Here is an 18,151-nt window from a genome sequence, read left to right on the forward strand (position 1 = left end):
GTCCAATGAAACACTTCTTTGTAACGTATGGCCGCTGTAGTCCAGCGGTTTAATCACTCGCCTCTCAATGTTTTGGTGCTGACGACGCTGGTTCGAATCGCGCGAAAGACAAAAGTTTTTATATTAAAAAAAAATAGCCGTATGGAATGAATACATTATTTACAATACATTAGGCAGGCAGACAGGCAGGCAGACAGGCAGTCTGTCTGTCTGTCTGTCTGTCTGTCTGTCTAAAATATAATAATTTTGGTTTGCCGCGAGCGGGAATTGAACCAGCGTCCTCAGCAAAAAAGAATAGAGAGGCGAGGAATTAGACCACTATACTACAGCGACCCGTTACAAAGAGGTGTTCCATTGGACTTTTAAAGTTAAGTCCAACGAGAGCAGAAAAAAATATATATGAAGGACGCAGGCTCGCCTGGAGACCGGACCGGCGAGGCGCACGTCGCAAACGGGTAGATATAGTCGCGACGAGTCACGTTCTGCCGCGCCGAGTCCAGCTCACGCCACAACGGGTAGATATAGCTGCGACGAGTCCCGTTCTGGCGCGACGGAAAATAATAGCCAACATATTACGTCGCAAACGGGTAGATATAGCCGCGACGAGTCCGTTCTGCCGGGACGAATTGATATTTACGCCAGGACGTACTCGAATATACGTTGCGACGGAAAAATATACGTCGCGACGTACGTCGTCCATCGTGAAGGCATTTCGCTGTCTCTCCCCTTGATGGCTCTTGATGGCATTTTGGTCCTTATATTGTGACAAATGGATTGGATTGTTACCGTTACATCATGCTCTTCTCCCATGTACTCTCCTGTGTTGATTTTGTCGACTAAAACTATGACAACTATGGGAAAAAAACAACGAAAGCACACAAACAATAATAATAAGCTGCCTGTCAAGTGTCACCGGGGGACTAAACACACTGGTCTCCTCTCCTCTCCTCTCCTCTCCTCTCCTCTCCTCTCCTCTCCTCTCCTCTCCTCTCCTCTCCTCTCCTCTCCTCTCCTCTCCTCTCCTCTCCTCTCCTCTCCTCTCCTCTCCTCTCCTCTCCTCTCCTCTCCTCTCCTCTCCTCTCCTCTCCTCTCCTCCCCTCCTCTCCTTCTCTCTTCTCTGTGCTATTTTTTCGTCTTCTCTACTCTCCACACCGATCTCCTTTCCTCTCTGAACAGGGCTGATGGTCTCTTCCTCCATGTGCGTTCCAGTCCAGCTCTCGCTGACCGGTTCATGGACCACGGACAGGCTCAGCATCCACGGTCACCACTCCTCGCCCACACCCCCACCCCACTTCACACCACATCCATAACCCCTTCCTCCCCATAACCCCCTTCCCTCAGCCCACCCCCCCTTTCCTCTCATCCCTCACCACATTCTCTCTCTCACTCTCTGCCAAACCCATCCCCATTCCGTTTTACCCTGCATGCCACAGCCGACCATGATCGCACGCCTTCCCGTCCTAATCCTGGTCATCACAATGTGCCGGAGTGTCGCGCAGGTGGACCCCCCGCAGGCCCGCCGGGAGATCCGCATCGAGGGGGACCTGGTGCTCGGCGGCCTCTTCCCGGTGCACGAGAAGGGGGCCGGCGTGGAGGAGTGCGGCCGCGTGAACGAGGACCGGGGGATCCAGAGGCTGGAGGCCATGCTGTTCGCCATCGACCAAATCAACGGCAACCCCGACCTGCTGCCCGGCGTCTCGCTGGGCGTTCACATCCTGGACACCTGCTCACGAGATACCTACGCACTGGAACAGGTGTCTCACGTGGTCTATTAAAGCTGTATATTGAATTGGTCGCCTGATAACTTGTTCCAGACTAACTTGGCCATGCACAGCATTAAAAATAATATATTTTTAAAATAAATCTATATATTATTAGTGATCCTCCTGAAATTATCTAGCTTGTTCAATGTGTTGCTTATTTGATCAAGTATTCACAGCTGCCTCTATAATGATGTCCTAATATCCCCGCTGAAACTTCATTTGAATGTCCCATGCAATGTTGTTGTCCTACAACAGCTCTATCTCGCGCCAGGAGCCCTATTTACTCCATTTGGGGAATTAGTATTGTGTAAGAGGAATCCCCCCGTAAAAATCTTGTGCCACCACGTACCTAAATCCTTAAAACACCTCCGCTACCCATTACATTATGCATAGGTGTGGTTTGGGCGTTACGCAACACACACACACACACACACACACACACACACACAATGTGGCAGAAATGCGCAAATGTTGTTGGAAAAGCATTTGAAGCACAGTGCCATGCAAGCAATGTAGTTTAATACATTCTGAAAGCAAAATCACGTAAGAAAACTTCCCACAAAGAATTTGTAATGGAAGTGTAATGAGCGAAATGAACCGAATAATCAAATATGCCAGTATTCTCCTTTAGGGATTGTCTTTATCTTAATTTAAAAACAGAATGAGGATTTCGTTGTGGAGCTATTAGAGAAATGAAGCATCGAGCGTGACATGTTTAAGACGCTATTGTCTTGATGAGAATTAAGTCTGCTTTTTAACCACTTCAATATTGTCATCCCTATTTATTTAGGCATGACATTATAGGTACAAAGAAAATCTAAATTAATTGCAGGCTAATCTGTGATATGTCGTCATATGACATTGACTATACAGGCAAATTATGCTTTCCCAGTTTTAATGGGTTTAAAATAAACACTCTTTTATACATTACGTGTCCCCATGGTTGCGTTCGGCAGGCTCTGGAGTTTGTGCGAGCATCCCTGACCAAGGTGGACGACACAGAGTTCATCTGCCCGGACGGCTCATACGCCCTGCAGGACGACAGCCCCCTGGCCATCGCTGCGGTCATCGGAGGGTCCTACAGCAGCGTCTCCATACAGGTAACAACACAGATTAGAGCAGGGGTTCCCACCATAGACATACAGTGAATGCTCTCAAGGGAGGGCAAGCTTCCGCGTTGGTGCTTCTTCACAGAAGCGTCCGCGTGCGTCACAGAGCGGATGTTTGGGTCTGACAAGTCCCGGAAAAGACGCGCCGTGATTGGTCAGTACAGTTACTTGAGTGGCAGCGTGGCGTAGTGTGCCTTCCGCACTTCCACCGCACTTCCACGCCAGAGTTTGGGGGGGGAGGGGAGGGAAGGGGGGGTGGCCACTAGTAATGATGACCAGAATAAAGATTCTGCACATTTTTACAATTTTTTATGTTTTGTTTAAAAATAAATATGAAAACAACTCCCCCACCTTTAGCTCTGAGGGTGTACACATGGACATGTAACATTGTACACTCTGACAGTGTATATTTGTGCAGTGTAGAATTTACAAGTGGATAGAACATTTATCTTGACTGTGCACTTTGTGCAGGCAGGAAAGCAGACACACAGGTTTTACAGACAAGTAAGACGCGCAAACGCGGGAAGCGAACGCAGCTCGTGTGTGTGTGGTTGTGTGTGTGTGTGTGTGTGTGTGTGTGTGTGTGTGTGTGTGTGTGTGTGCTACAGCTGCGCCCTGTGTGTGTTTGTGTGTGTGTGTGTGTGTGTGTGTGTGTGTGTGTGTGTGTGTGTGTGTGTGTGTGTGTGTGCTACAGCTGCGCCCTCTGGTGGCGGGCGGGTGGTGTAACAGCGTGACACACACACACACACACACACACACACACACAGACATTCAGCCCTTGCTGTCATAGTAAGTGGCTCACTGCGTTCGCAATTACAGACACACAGGTTGGGCAGATTACAGTAATTTACAGACAAACAGGTTGGGTAGATTACAGTAATTTACAGACAAACAGGTTGGGCAGATTACAGTAATTTACAGACAAACAGGTTGGGCAGATTACAGACACACAGGTTGGGCAGATTACAGTAATTTACAGACAAACAGGTTGGGCAGATTACAGTAATTTACAGACAAACAGGTTGGGCAGATTACAGACACTGACAGACATTCCATCAATATCAGTATCATCCACTAAAGGTGGCCTTACACTAGCCGATTTTTTTCAATCTGAAATCTGATAGCACCACACACTACAGGATAATCGGAGCGGGGAAGAGCAAATATCAAACATTCTTGATGTTGATCGGGCCGATCCCGATCACGCTTTGAGCGGCCCCGAGCAGATCGATTGATGAGTCGGGCACCCCCCGAGCGTCAAAAATGCCCGATTATCGGCTAGTGTAAGGCCACCTTTACTGTATGTACACCATGAAATCTGAGAGTGTAAAAATGAATGCACAACGGGTCCATTTTTACACACTCACACAAGATACATTTACTGCATGAGTAGCCTCCTCTCTCTCTCTCTCTCTCTCTCTCTCTCTCTCTCTTTTGTTCCGTGCCACGTTCGCATGGCCGAATCATGATCAGCTCAGCTGCGTATGTGTGCCTATATTGATATGAATCATGTTCCGTCGGTGTCGTTTTGTGTGCTTCCCCTGCTCTCCACTTGCTCTCGCAGCAGAGTGCAGTCATTTGCATAGTTTAGCATAAGACCTCCCTCTCTCCTACTCGTCCGTGACTGCACAAAAAACCCTCAAATGCCTCTCACACTCTCTCTCTCTCTCTCTCTCTCTCTCTCTCTCTCACACTCATGCACTCTCCCACCAGCATTTCTGTCCCTCAGATCAATCCCCCTTTCTTTCTTTCTTTCTTTCTTTCTTTCTTTCTTTCTTTCTTTCTTTCTTTCTTTCTTTCTTTCTTTCTCTCTGTGTCTCCCCGTAGTCGACCTCCTCCATGCCGTTCGTTCAGCCCTCCTGTTCCATCATCACACACAATAATAATGCTGTAGGCCTATATTGTCCCATCATCACACACAATAATAAGGCTGTAGGCCTATATTGTTCCATCATCACACACAATAATAATGCTGTAGGCCTATATTGTTCCATCATCACACACAATAATAATGTTGTAGGCCTATATTGTTCCATCATCACACACAATAATAATGCTGTAGGCCTATATTGTCCCATAATCACACACAATAATAATGCTGTAGACCTATATTGTTCCATCATCACACACAATAATAAGGCTGTAGGCCTATATTGTTCCATCATCACACACAATAATAAGGCTGTAGGCCTATATTGTTCCATCATCACACACAATAATAAGGCTGTAGGCCTATATTGTTCCATCATCACACACAATAATAATGCTGTAGACCTATATTGTTCCATCATCACACACAATAATAATGCTGTAGGCCTATATTGTCCCATAATCACACACAATAATAATGCTGTAGGCCTATATTGTTCCATCATCACACACAATAATAATGCTGTAGGCCTATATTGTCCCATAATCACACACAATAATAATGCTGTAGGCCTATATTGTTCCATCATCACACACAATAATAATGCTGTAAGCCTATATTGTTCCATCATCACACACAATAATAATGCTGTAGGCCTATATTGTCCCATAATCACACACAATAATAATGCTGTAGGCCTATATTGTTCCATCATCACACACAATAATAATGCTGTAAGCCTATATTGTTCCATCATCACACACAATAATAATGCTGTAGGCCTATATTGTTCCATCATCACACACAATAATAATGCTGTAAGCCTATATTGTCCCATAATCACACACAATAATAATGCTGTAGGCCTATATTGTCCCATAATCACACACAATAATAATGCTGTAAGCCTATATTGTTCCATCATCACACACAATAATAATGCTGTAGGCCTATATTGTTCCATCATCACACACAATAATAATGCTGTAGGCCTATATTGTTCCATCATCACACACAATAATAATGCTGTAGGCCTATATTGTTCCATCATCACACACAATAATAATGCTGTAGGCCTACAGTATATTGTTCCATCATCACACACAAGAGTAATGCTGTAGACCTCTATTTCAACTGCTGCTTGTTTTTGGTGGAGTTTGTGTTGTATCTGCTGCTGTGGGTGATTTAACCAGACCAGACTTACTGCTCTACTACTCCAACTAATACGTGCTTTTACTTGAGCATGTGATTCTCGTGCCAGGGAAGTCTCTCTCTCTCTCTCTCTCTCTCTCTCTCTCTCTCTCTGTATGTATATGTATGTATGTGCGTGCGTGCGTGCCGTGCGTGCGTGCGTGCGTGCGTGCGTGCGTGCGTGCGTGCGTGCGAATGCCTGGGAGTGTGACTCGCATTAGAAACAGAAATGGAAACACACAGCACCGCTCTACTGCACCAGTTTCTTCAAGTTCAGTTTTGCTATACTACAATACATCCTCCTTCCCTTCCCTCCCCTCCCCTGCTCTACTCTCTCCCTCTGGCTCCCAGGCAGTAGTAGAGTCAAACTCATTCACTGGTCCCATGGGTTTTTTGATTGATTGATTGAAATATTTATTAACAGTTTGTAGAATTACAGTACATTTCAAGCACAAACTCAATACAAAGACTGTTAACTGCAAGAGTGGACGACCCAATTAAGCATTACACTTGTTTACAACAGGGTCCACATTGTTCAATTCATCAAAACATTTAGAGACATACAAATAGACATTTCTATGTAGTTAAAGAACAGAACAGGAATTCATCATATAGGAAGCAAAAAGGGAAAAGATACATATACAGTGAGGGGAAAGGGGGGGGGGGCGGTGGGGGGGATTCAGATTTTACAGAGGCCAGTTTCGAATTGCAGCCATCCGTAGGTGCCCTTTGAGAGCGGTTTTGAAGGAGTCAAGGGATTCACATGTCTTAATGACGGTTGGTAGGGCGTTCCACATTTTGGTGGCATAGGAGCAAAAATAATTTAGTCCCTTGTTTGTGCCGAATCTGGGTTGTACATGGTTTGTTGCACTCCCTCTGGTGTTGTGGGTGTGGACTTCGTTTACATTAAGGAAGTATTTAGACAGGTACATGGGTATCTTAGTGGTGTATCGAATCTTGTGGACCAGACCCATTGCAAGATGCTGTACTCTGTCGTCGACCCTAAGCCATCCCAGCCTGTCAAAGTGGGCAGGTGTGAGGTGGGTTCGGGGGGTGAGGCCAAGTAGGAGCCTGACCAGTTTGTTTTGGGAGGTCTGGAGCCTTGTTTTAAGGGCCTTTGAGGTGCTGTGGTACCAAGAGGTGGATGCATAGTCAAAGAAACCTTGTACGAGGGCTCCTGTTAAGGTCTTCAAGGTGTTTTTGTTGACCAGTGAGGAGATCCTGTAAAGGAGTCTTGTTCTTTGATTGACTTTTTTGATTACGTTGGTGGCCATTTTATCACCGGAAAGATTGGCCTCCAGGATGGAACCTAGGTAGGTAATTTCATCTTTCCGTGTGATAATGTTGTCACCCACTCTAATCAAGAAGCCATCTGCCTTGCTAAGATTACTATTTGATCCGAAGAGAATGGATTCAGTTTTTCCCAGGTGTAAGGATAGTTTGTTATCAGCGAGCTAGGTGCAGATTCTACCGAGTTCAGAGCTGAGGGTCTTTTCAACCTGCAGTTTGTTCCTGTCCGAGACCAGCAGTGCTGAGTCGTCTGCGAACAGGAACAAGTTGCAGTCACAAGCTGATGTCATGTCGTTAACATATATTAGGAACAGTAAAGGCCCTAGTATGCTTCCTTGTGGAACGCCACAGCTCACTGGGAGGGGGGGGACAGTGTTCCGTTAACCTCCACCATCTGTTCTCTCCCCTCCAGGTAGGATTGCATCCAGCTCACTGATGTGCTATATCAAAACCAATAGCTTTAAGCTTGTTAACCAGTATGGAGTGGTTCACGGTGTCAAAAGCCTTTTGGAGGTCCAGCTTGACCATGCCGCAGTATTTTCCAGCATCCACCTCGTGTTTGATGTGATCGCTCAAATAGAGGAGGCATGTGTCAGTGGAGTGGGATGTTCTGAAACCAGATTGGAACTCGTACAGCAATTTATTAGTGGCAAGATACTTTTCAACCTGTTCATAGACTATTGTTTCCATCACTTTCGAGATGGAGCTTAGAATTGAAATAGGGCGGTAGTTGCCGGGTTCTAATTTACTCCCTTTTTTGTACAAGGGGGTTACTTTGGCCAGTTTAAAATCTTGGGGGACCTGTCCCTGTTTTATGGAGAGGTTTACTATGTGTGTGATGACTGGAGCTATGGAAATGGCTGAGTCTCTGAGAAATTTGGAGGGTATATTGTCATGGCCAGTGGGGTTGGAGGGCACTCAGTTTTTTAAGTACCTCCTCAGTTGTTACCATTGCCATTTTAAAATCATCTTTACAAACACCTAGGTTTTTGTAGAAGGCTTTGATGTGCTCTACACCAAAACGCCCAGAGTGGGAGGGCAGTTTGTTAACCAGCATTGTTGCAATGTTTGTAAAGAAAATGTTCAAGTGGTTGGCTACATCAAGCTTGTCAGTGATGAGGGTGTTATTCGATTTGATGTTTATGTTAGTAAACCTGGTTTTTAGTTTCTGACCACAGCCTAGTTGGTTGTTTAGTAGCTTCCAAAGCTCCCGAGGATTGTTTTTAATTTCCTCGGCTTTATCATTGATAAAGTTACTTTTTGCTGATTTGGTCATGGCAAAAACACAGTTTCTTAGCTTGTTACATTGGGTTTTTAGGTGTGCTCACCACACTGGGCAAGACCTACGTTGTAGGGGGTATCTTTTTGGGGGGCGGAAGTTGCAGGATTTTGGCGGAAGTACTGCTCAAGAAAATAATGTTGACGCTTTACAAATCAGTTTACATTCTCTGTGAATGAAACAAGTCTTGTGATTGGTCAAAAAAATATCTTATCCGGGGGAAATACATCTGATGGATGTTCCAGCCCGACACTTCCGCTGATACACTCTGCCTTGGTTTTGTGACCAGGCTTTTCTCTTCGCAGATGAGTAAGGCTGGGACCGAGGCTAGGTGCTCACTGGTCTGTTAGCTTAGTGCTAGTTTATGATACAGTGGTGCAGTGGTGTTTTAGACCAGTGGTTTTCAACCAGTGGTCCAGGGACCAACAGTGGTCTTATTTGATCTTACAATCTTGAGAGTGTAAAATGAAACCAAATTGACCTGCAGGCTACATGTCCATTTGGTTTCGTTTTTCGCTCTCAGGAGTTAATTTAAAGTTAAATATCTGCATTACTTAATTTCCAAGAAGTTTACAAAATAGAGAATGTAGAATATTTTTTTATTTTGATCAAGGTTTGCCTGTTATCTCTCCTATGGTACCAACATCAATACAGTATGGAATTGTGGCCCAAATCTGTATCCAAAGATTTTTGGGTCTGCAAGTCAAAAATCTCATCAAATGGTGGTCCGTGGCTCAAATGCTGAATAAATAATGGGCCTTGATATGAAAAAGGTTTAGTACACTAACCATACTAACCGATCTATCCTTAAAACACTATCAGTGCCGGAAGTGCTTCAAAATAGGAGCTCTGGGTGGCCGGGGTTGTCTCAGCGCTTTTACTCTGAAAGCTGTTGTAGTATACAACATGCTGTGTACTTGTACAATGTACTTGTACGTGAATATACAATGTACTTGTCGTGGCGGTGCGTCCATAGGGGGCGCTGGTGCGCCGCACCACCATGCACAACCCCTTAATAAACCTTGAATAAGAATGACTGAGAAACGAAATCTACAGCCTGTAATTTATTTAAAATTAGCAATCTAGAAACGTAAATATTATATAATATAAGTAGCCACTAACTAAAGGCAGTGATTAAAAGTTGTTTTATGCTGATACGTTAGTATTAGGCCTCCATGAAATGTCAAATGTTGTTTACGTTATGTAACGTTTCTGATTGGTTACCGAGTGTCACGTGTTGGTGCGCGTTCATCTGTAGCCTTTGATTCTCAGCACTGAAGAGTAATGCATTGCGGTCCACATGTCTTCAATACAAACTATAGGCAGCCACTGGGTCGCGAAAAATGTGCGATCCATGACATGTTATTCACACCACTAAGCACTTGGGGGCAGCATACACATTACAGCACAGTTTGACATAGGGACAGGTTTTTTTTGATTGATTGAAATATTTATTAACAGTTTGTAGAATTTACAGTACATTTTAAGCACAAACTCAATACAAAGACTGTCAACTGTGAGTGGACGACCCAATTAAGCATTACACTTGTTTACAACAGGGTCCACATTGTTCAATTCATCAAAACATTTAAAGACATACAAACATTTAGAGACATACAAATAGACATTTCTATGTAGCTAAATTCATCATATGGGAAGCAAAAAAGGGAAAAGATACAATATACAGTGAGGGAAAATGGGGTGGGGGGGGTGGGGGGGGATTCAGATTTTACAGAGGCCAGTTTCGAATTGCAGCCATCCGTAGGTGCCCTTTGAGAGCGGTTTTGAAGGAGTCAAGGGATTCACATGTCTTAATGACTGTTGGTAGGGCGTTCCACATTTTGGTGGCATAGGAGCGAAAAGAATTTAGTCCCTTGTTTGTGCCGAATCTGGGTTGTACATGGTTTGTTGTACTCCCTCTGGTGTTGTGGGTGTGGACTTCGTTTACACTAAGGAAGTATTTAGACAGGTACATGGGTATCTTGGTGGTGTATCGAATCTTGTGGACCAGACCCATTGCAAGATGCTGTACTCTGTCGTCGACCCTAAGCCATCCCAGCCTGTCAAAGTGGGCAGGGGTGAGGTGGGTTCGGGGGGTGAGGCCAAGTAGGAGCCTGACCAGTTTGTTTTGGGAGGTCTGGAGCCTTGTTTTAAGGGCCTTTGAGGTGCTGTGGTACCAAGAGGTGGATGCATAGTCAAAGAAACCTTGTACGAGGGCTCCTGTTAAGGTCTTCAAGGTGTTTTTGCTGACCAGTGAGGAGATCCTGTAAAGGAATCTTGTTCTTTGATTGACTTTTTTGATTACGTTGGTGGCCATCTTATCACCGGAAAGATTGGCCTCCAGGATGGAACCTAGGTAGGTAATTTGATCTTTTCGTGTGATAATATTGTCACCCACTCTAACCAAGAAGCCATCTGCCTTGCTGAGATTACTATTTGATCCGAAGAGGATGGATTCAGTTTTTCCCAGGTGTAAGGATAGTTTGTTATCAGCGAGCCAGGTGCAGATTCTACCGAGTTCAGAGCTGAGGGTCTTTTCAACCTGCAGTTTGTTCCTGTCCGAGACCAGCAGTGCTGAGTCATCTGCGAACAGGAACAAGTTGCAGTCACAAGCTGAAGTCATGTCGTTAACATATATTAGGAACAGTAAAGGCCCTAGTATGCTTCCTTGTGGGACGCCACAGCTCACTGGGAGGGGAGGGGACAGTGTTCCGTTCACCTCCACCATCTGTTCTCTCCCCTCCAGGTAGGATTGCATCCAGCTCACTGATGTGCTATCAAAACCAATAGCTTTAAGCTTGTTAACCAGTATGGAGTGGTTCACGGTGTCAAAAGCCTTTTGGAGGTCCAGCATGACCATGCCGCAGTATTTTCCAGCGTCCACCTCGTGTTTGATGTGGTCGCTCAAATAGAGGAGGCATGTGTCAGTGGAGTGGGATGTTCTGAAACCAGATTGGAACTCGTACAGCAATTTATTAGTGGCAAGATACTTTTCAACCTGTTCATAGACTATTTTTTCCATCACTTTCGAGATGGAGCTTAGAATAGAAATAGGGCGGTAGTTGCCGGGTTCTAATTTACTCCCTTTTTTGAACAAGGGGGTTACTTTGGCCAGTTTAACACACAGCCACAACAACATGCACTAGAAAAACGAGGGATGAGACTAGGGATGTTGAAAAAAGTTGAAAATCGACTCGATTTTCGACTAGTGCTCACGGCGACTCAAAATGGACGAGTCGAAAAATCGTCTTTTTTTTTTTCTTTTTTTTTTTTAATTAATTATTATTTTGTAATGGCTTTTTCAAAAACGTTATAAAGTAACCGTTTTCAAAATGGGAGCGGGAACTGTAGGCCTACAGGCTATGGGTGTGTGTGTCTGAACATGTCTGTGCTGCGCGCGTCTGTGCTGCTCTAGTGCATGTCTTCTCAGTCCTCTCGTGTGCGCACTGCGCATCTGCGTTTACTTCCTGCTTGCCCACAGCAAAGTAAATAAATACCGCGCAACGTGAAATATGGCATCTGCAGGTAGGAGTGTTGTGTGGGACTTTTTTGTGAAGATTGATGACAACAAACGTGTACAATGCAAACTGTGCGGCAAAAAATATGCATATCACTCATCTACATCGGTGATGTCAACTCACATGCTCAGCAAACATCCACAGCCAAGGAAAGCCCAAAGCCACATGGCCAACTTTACAGTGCAGCCTCGCCACTGTGACCCTCAGCGGGCTGAAAGGCTCACACAGTTGACAGCAAAGATGATAGCTGAAGATACCTTGCCAGTTAGCTTTGTCGAGGGTAAAGGCTTCCGTGCCCTGATGGCATTCGCAGAACCAGAATATACCGTGCCCTGTCGCTCAACAATGACAACCCGATTGGAGGGATCCTATCATCAGGTGGCCGCCTCACTCCGTGAGATTTTGACCAAAGCCACAAACGTCTCTCTTACCACTGACGCATGGACAGGTTTGACTACAGAGTCCTATGTGACAATTACCGCTCACTATTTTGAAGACTGGGAGTTGAAGAGTGCTATCCTGCAGACACGAGCAATGCCAGAGAGACATACTGCAGAAAATATGTCCAACGTCCTAAAGGCTGCAGTTGAGAGTTGGGGCATAGCCGACAAAGTTGATGTCTGTGTCCATGACAACGCAACTAATATTGTGTTGGCACACACTCGTTACCTGGATTGGGAGTCGCATCGGTGCTTTGCACACACACTCCAATTGGCCATCAATGACGGCTTCAAATTGGCAGCTGTCTCTAGTGCTGTTGGGGCTGCAGCTCGTCTCGTATCCCATTTTAATCACAGCACCGTGGCGACAACTGCGCTCAAGGCCAGGCAGCAGCCGAGGGACATAGTTGAAAATGACCACCGTCTCATCCAACACTGCAAGACTAGATGGAATTCCATCTATGACATGTTCGAGCGGTTACTGGAGCAGAGATGGGCCGTGTCCTCGGTACTGTCGGACCGTGACGTAACTTCACTCTCCGATGCGCGCACCCTGGAGCTTACTGATGCAAACTGGCACCTTATCGAGGAGTTGTTGCCCGTTCTACGTGCCCTAAAGATAGCCACCACAGCAGTGTGCGGGGAAAAGGAGGTGTCAATCTCAACCGTGTATCCAATCACAGCCACTCTGCTCTCCAGGTAAAAATGTGAAATGTGAAAGGTGCAATTAAAATACTAAATCAATAGCATTATTTTGTATAGGCCTATTACGTATCCATTCTGTGCCATTGCAATTTGCAAACTGTTAATATTAATATTAATAAAGTATAATTTAATCAATCAGGGATCTGCAACTGCAAGCTGATGAAGGTGCGAAGGTGCGGGAATTCAAAACCAAGGTGGCAGAGTCTCTCCGCTCTCGCATGGATCTCGACAAGCCAGACAAGGTCCACTCGGTGTCTAAGAAAGCGGCTATGATCGGTTCATTTTTGGATCCACGTCACAAACATCTGAAGTTCACCACCGAGGAGATGAGAGCAGCTGTTCATGAAAATGTCAATGCTCTCTTGTCAAAGCTCCCGGACTTGGATGCTGCTGGGCCAGCTACTACTGTTGAGGGGGAGCAGGACGAAGATGTGGCGGAGTCGGTCGCTGCTGCGCCCACCGAAAAAAGAGCTAAACATGTGGACGCAATGATTGACTTCTTCGGGGAAGATTATTTCGCCGCGGATGCCGCTTTGTCTGTTCAGGTCGAAATGGAGCGTTACCTGGGGGAAGACGCCATCTCTCCCGCACAAGACCCAGGTCTGTGGTGGGAACTACACGAGAATAGGTACAAGAAACTGTCACGTTTAGCAAGAGGTTACCTGTGCGTTCCCGCAACATCTGTGCCGGCAGAAAGAGTTTTCTCTGCTGCGGGATTGATATTAAATAGGCTTCGCACTCGCCTTACCCCTGAGCACGTGGACATGCTTGTGTTTTTGAACAAGAACAAGTCAGTGGTTTAAGCTAGTCTACTCTAAAATGTTGAGCTGCTATTTGTTAATCTCCAGGCCATATACTGTATAGCATACATTATATGTAGTGAGTGTTGGCCTCGCAGCGCGGCCTTGGGGATGAATCATTTCATTAAAAAAAAAAGATTAATAAGTTGTACTGCACAGTGTTGTGCAGTGTTGTGTAGCTTATATATAGTAGTCTACCTATTGGTCTATTTTATATTTTGAAGGCTATTTGTTTTATGTCCGGTATGTAGGGCTAATGATTTCCAATTGATTTGGTCTGCAATGTTGCGTGATGGATAGTTGGAAACGATAATTGCACAGAGTTCGTGTTTAATTGCACAGATTTTCACTGTTAATTGTTACTTACTGTTGTTTAACTGTTAGGCCTAGAAGAATGTTTTGGATTTAAAATTTTAATGTTTTGCTGCTACGAAGTATAGTGCCACGCACATGCCTCTTATTTTATTTTAAGCCTATAATAGGCCTATTTTAGGGCGCTATGTGTCCATTTATTTTGGAACAGCTGCAAGTGTATTACTTTTCGTTTGTTTTGTAATAAATGTTCCAGGCCATATAGCTACATTATGTTTGATTTGCCATGTTTACTGACTGTTAATTGGCACCGGGAGTCTGACATTATTCTAATTTTGTCAAACGTCGGCTTTCTTATATAGGCTGATGCAGCCTACGGATTACTGTTCCGTGTTTAATAAACACATGTTTATTGGTTACAAAATGAAGTTTAATTTGTATTGATTGATTGATTTGATGCACATTCTAAATACTATGGGTACAGCTGAAGAAGTTGTGGCGCTTCAAAGGAATGCGTCGTTAGTTGCGCTGTCAACTGCTGCGCAGCAAAAAAAAAAAAAAAAAAAAGAAGGAAAAAAGTCGTTCGACACGTCGATTTTAGGCCTCGATTCGTCGATTGGCCACATATGAGTCGTTTGGCATCCCTAGATGAGACAGATGAATGGAGTCAGCCAGGTAAAGATAATAAATAATAGTTTAATTCACTTCAAATCACTTGCATAATGGAACAAGAAGAGGAAAAAGAGAACTCTGTGAAATCACTGCAGAAAACACCATTTGAGAGAAGGACACTGCAAGAAAAATTAAGAATTAAAGAGCTGGGTCCAGACAAACCTGATGTAATAATCACACAGCAGACCAAGGACAGAGGAAGAGAGTATACACCAGGACGTTTTCTAAGAGCTGGTATGACAAGAAGGCTTGGTTGACCGCATGCACTCACTCCAAAGCATTATTTTGCTTTCCCTGTCTACTGTTTCAGACAGCAGGATCAGATCCAGCATGGATCAAGACTGGAGTGAATGACTTAAGGCACTTTCCAAACAAAGCTGAAAAACATGAGCAAACCTCAATGCACATGGAAAGTTCTGTCAAATTAGCCATGTTTGGAAAAGTTAATATAGCTGCTCAGCTTAATGAAGGCTACAGGCTAGGGATCCGTCAACACAATGAGGAGGTTGACAAAAACAGGCACATCTTATCTAAAATAATAGATTGTATCAAGTTCTGTGGTGCCTTTGAGTTAGCCCTACGTGGGCATGATGAAAGTGCAGACTCAGTAAATCCTGGTGTTTTTAGAGGCTTGGTGAATTTTGTAGCATCACTAGATGCAGTTGTACATGAGCACCTGCAGTCTGCTACTGTGTTTAAGGGAACATCTAAGACAGTACAGAATGAACTCCTTGACTGTATGCTCCAAGTTTTGAGAGAAAGCATCATAGAAGAAATCAAGATTGCAGACTTTGTCTCCATACAGGCTGATGAAACAACTGATGTTTCCACTCAAAATCAACTGGTGATTGTCTTCCGCTACATTGACCAAGCCCATGTTGTACAAGAAAGGTTTTTTGAGTTTGTACCTCTCCAGAGCGCCACAGCTGCAACCATCTCCACAGCCCTTCTTGAAAGGTTGAGTTCCATCCTCCCTGAGGACCAGAAGAAGAAACTCATCGCCCAGGCATATGATGGTGCAAGTGTCATGAGAGGAGCCATAGGAGGTGTTAATAAGAAGGTTCAAGATATTTATGAAAATGCACACTATGTCCACTGCTATGCTCACCAACTCAACTTAATAATGCAGCAGGTGACAGCTCGCATTTCTAAAGTTAGACAGTTTTTCTCTGACCTGGGTGGATTCACTAGCTTTTTTTCAAGATCTCCAAAGAGAACCAGTGTTCTGGATAGAGTGGTGGCTCACAGACTCCCAAGAGCAAGCACAGTAAGATGGAACTTCCACAGCCGCACTGTGAACACTGTGTTTGAGCACAAAGATGACCTCCTTCAGTGTTTTGAAACCATTAGGGACATTAGGGTTTGTGAGGCTGCTGGAGGATGATACGTTCACCTTCTTCTTGGAACTGTTCCATCATATCATGCCTCATGTGGACATTCTCTACAACCAGCTCCAGAAAATCCTGCAGCAGTTCACAAAAAAAGTGCAAGACATCAGGTAAATGTGTATGTTGTGCTGTATAATACCATTATTGATACTGTGTTACTGTCTGTGATCCTTGAATAACTTGTAACTATTTAACTATGTGTAGGTAATAACTTGCCTGACAACTAAATCTATTTTTTCTATTATGGTCCTGTTTAGGGATTCCAATCCTACACTCTGTGGAGAACATAGCAGAGCTGTATCTCAGCAGGAGCATACTAGCAAGAAACATCACACACTGGGACCAACTGAACTTCAGAGGATAGCTACAGAGGTGAGAAAGATGCTGTTAGTCTTTTAAAAATTGTATTATTATTATTGTAGTAGTGACCTAATATAACTGTCTCGTATTATAATACTGCTGTGATAATTTGTGTTGTCCCTAATGTGTTACACAGTAGTGTGAACAACCAACTCCATTTCTATTAAATTGGTGCATTATTTTTCTTTCCCTTTTTTAGGTGTGTGACACTATCTTGAGGCATGCAAAAGAGAGGTTCTCCTTCACCAAGCACCTAATCAGTGCTACACTGCTACAGAGTGACAAATTCCAAGACTACAGGAGCACTTTCCCTGAGGCAGCACTGAACACCACCATGGAGGCTTACCCAATGCTGAACAAGAGCAAGCTGAAAACTGAGCTGTCACTCATCTACAAAAATGTTGAGTTCAGGAACTGTGGTGGTGCTTTAGCTCTGTATCAGGTCATGTTGGCGAACAACCTTCAGAAAACATTCTCAGAGACTGTAGCTTTGTTGAATATCCTTATCACAACTCCTATGACTACAGCTGAATCTGAGAGGTGTTTCTCAACACTGAACAGAATCAAAACCTTCCTCAGAAACACAATGTCAGAGGATCGTCTCAATGCAGTGGCCATGCTCTCTATGGAGAAGAAACTTCCCTGACTTTAAACATAGAGTCATTGACAGATTTGCATCTCTCAAGGAGAGAAGAGCAAAATGTATGTACAAAAAGTAAAAGTTAAGCCATAAGGTGGCAGAGTCATGGCTTTGAGGGTTCTTTTATAAAAGGACTTTTTGTTTATTTTTTTGTTAATGTTAAAGCCACTGTAGCAAGGTCATGTGGCTTTGAGCCATTGCACTTTTTTATGGCACTGGTCCTTCTGTCTCAGGTAACAGGTTTGTTTCTTTAACCTTTTCTTGGCACCTTTTGTTACATTTTGGAAATGTTAAGCCACAAGGTGGCAGCATTATGTCTTTGAGACATTTACAGAGTACTGTCTATTATGTATTTTTATTTAAAAAATAAATGCCATTCATTGAATGTGATGATACCTAGTGCATGTTTTCTTGATTTTGTTATAGCGCCCTCCCTAGGACAAATGTCAACGGCCGCCACTTGATATGTATTGTCTACTGCCTGAACTGTGACACACTTTATAGTCAGCTCCTGGAGTGGAGACAGTTAGAGAAGCAGCAAGGTCAGCGTGCTGCAGGCAGTGATTGTGATGTCTAGTCAGTGACGTCATTAGGACATGAGGATCCAAGCTATATATGTTCTGTATGTAATAAACTTTGTGAGCGTCTTAGCGTGATACAGTCTCGTGTCATGTTATTGTTCTCCCGGGCCGGCCCGTCCGTCCGTCCGCCGCCGAACCAAGGAATGATTCAACCGGGTCGTCACACACCACCTCAGCCTACACACACAAGACCGGTCTGTCAGAACCAGACGAGGGTCCAGTACTTAGTATAG

General features: G+C 44.3%; 1 protein-coding gene across 1 annotated transcript in view; it reads left to right on the forward strand.

Annotated features, from left to right (window-relative positions):
- Window positions 1–1,628: 1,628 nt before the first annotated feature.
- Window positions 1,629–18,151, forward strand: part of grm3 (glutamate receptor, metabotropic 3) — a gene marked incomplete at its 3' end in the record, with an annotated part of 62,368 nt that continues 45,845 nt past the window's right edge. Inside the window, exons 1-2 of the mRNA XM_083763746.1 lie at window positions 1,629–1,754; window positions 2,720–2,863. Of these exons, the coding sequence (XP_083619872.1) occupies window positions 1,644–1,754; window positions 2,720–2,863 (255 nt within the window). The 5' untranslated portion in view covers window positions 1,629–1,643. The remainder of the gene's footprint in view (window positions 1,755–2,719; window positions 2,864–18,151) is intronic.

Source organism: Protomyctophum parallelum (genome assembly GCF_964188405.1).
Source record: "Protomyctophum parallelum genome assembly, chromosome: 4".
Taxonomy (NCBI): Eukaryota; Metazoa; Chordata; class Actinopteri; order Myctophiformes; family Myctophidae; genus Protomyctophum; species Protomyctophum parallelum.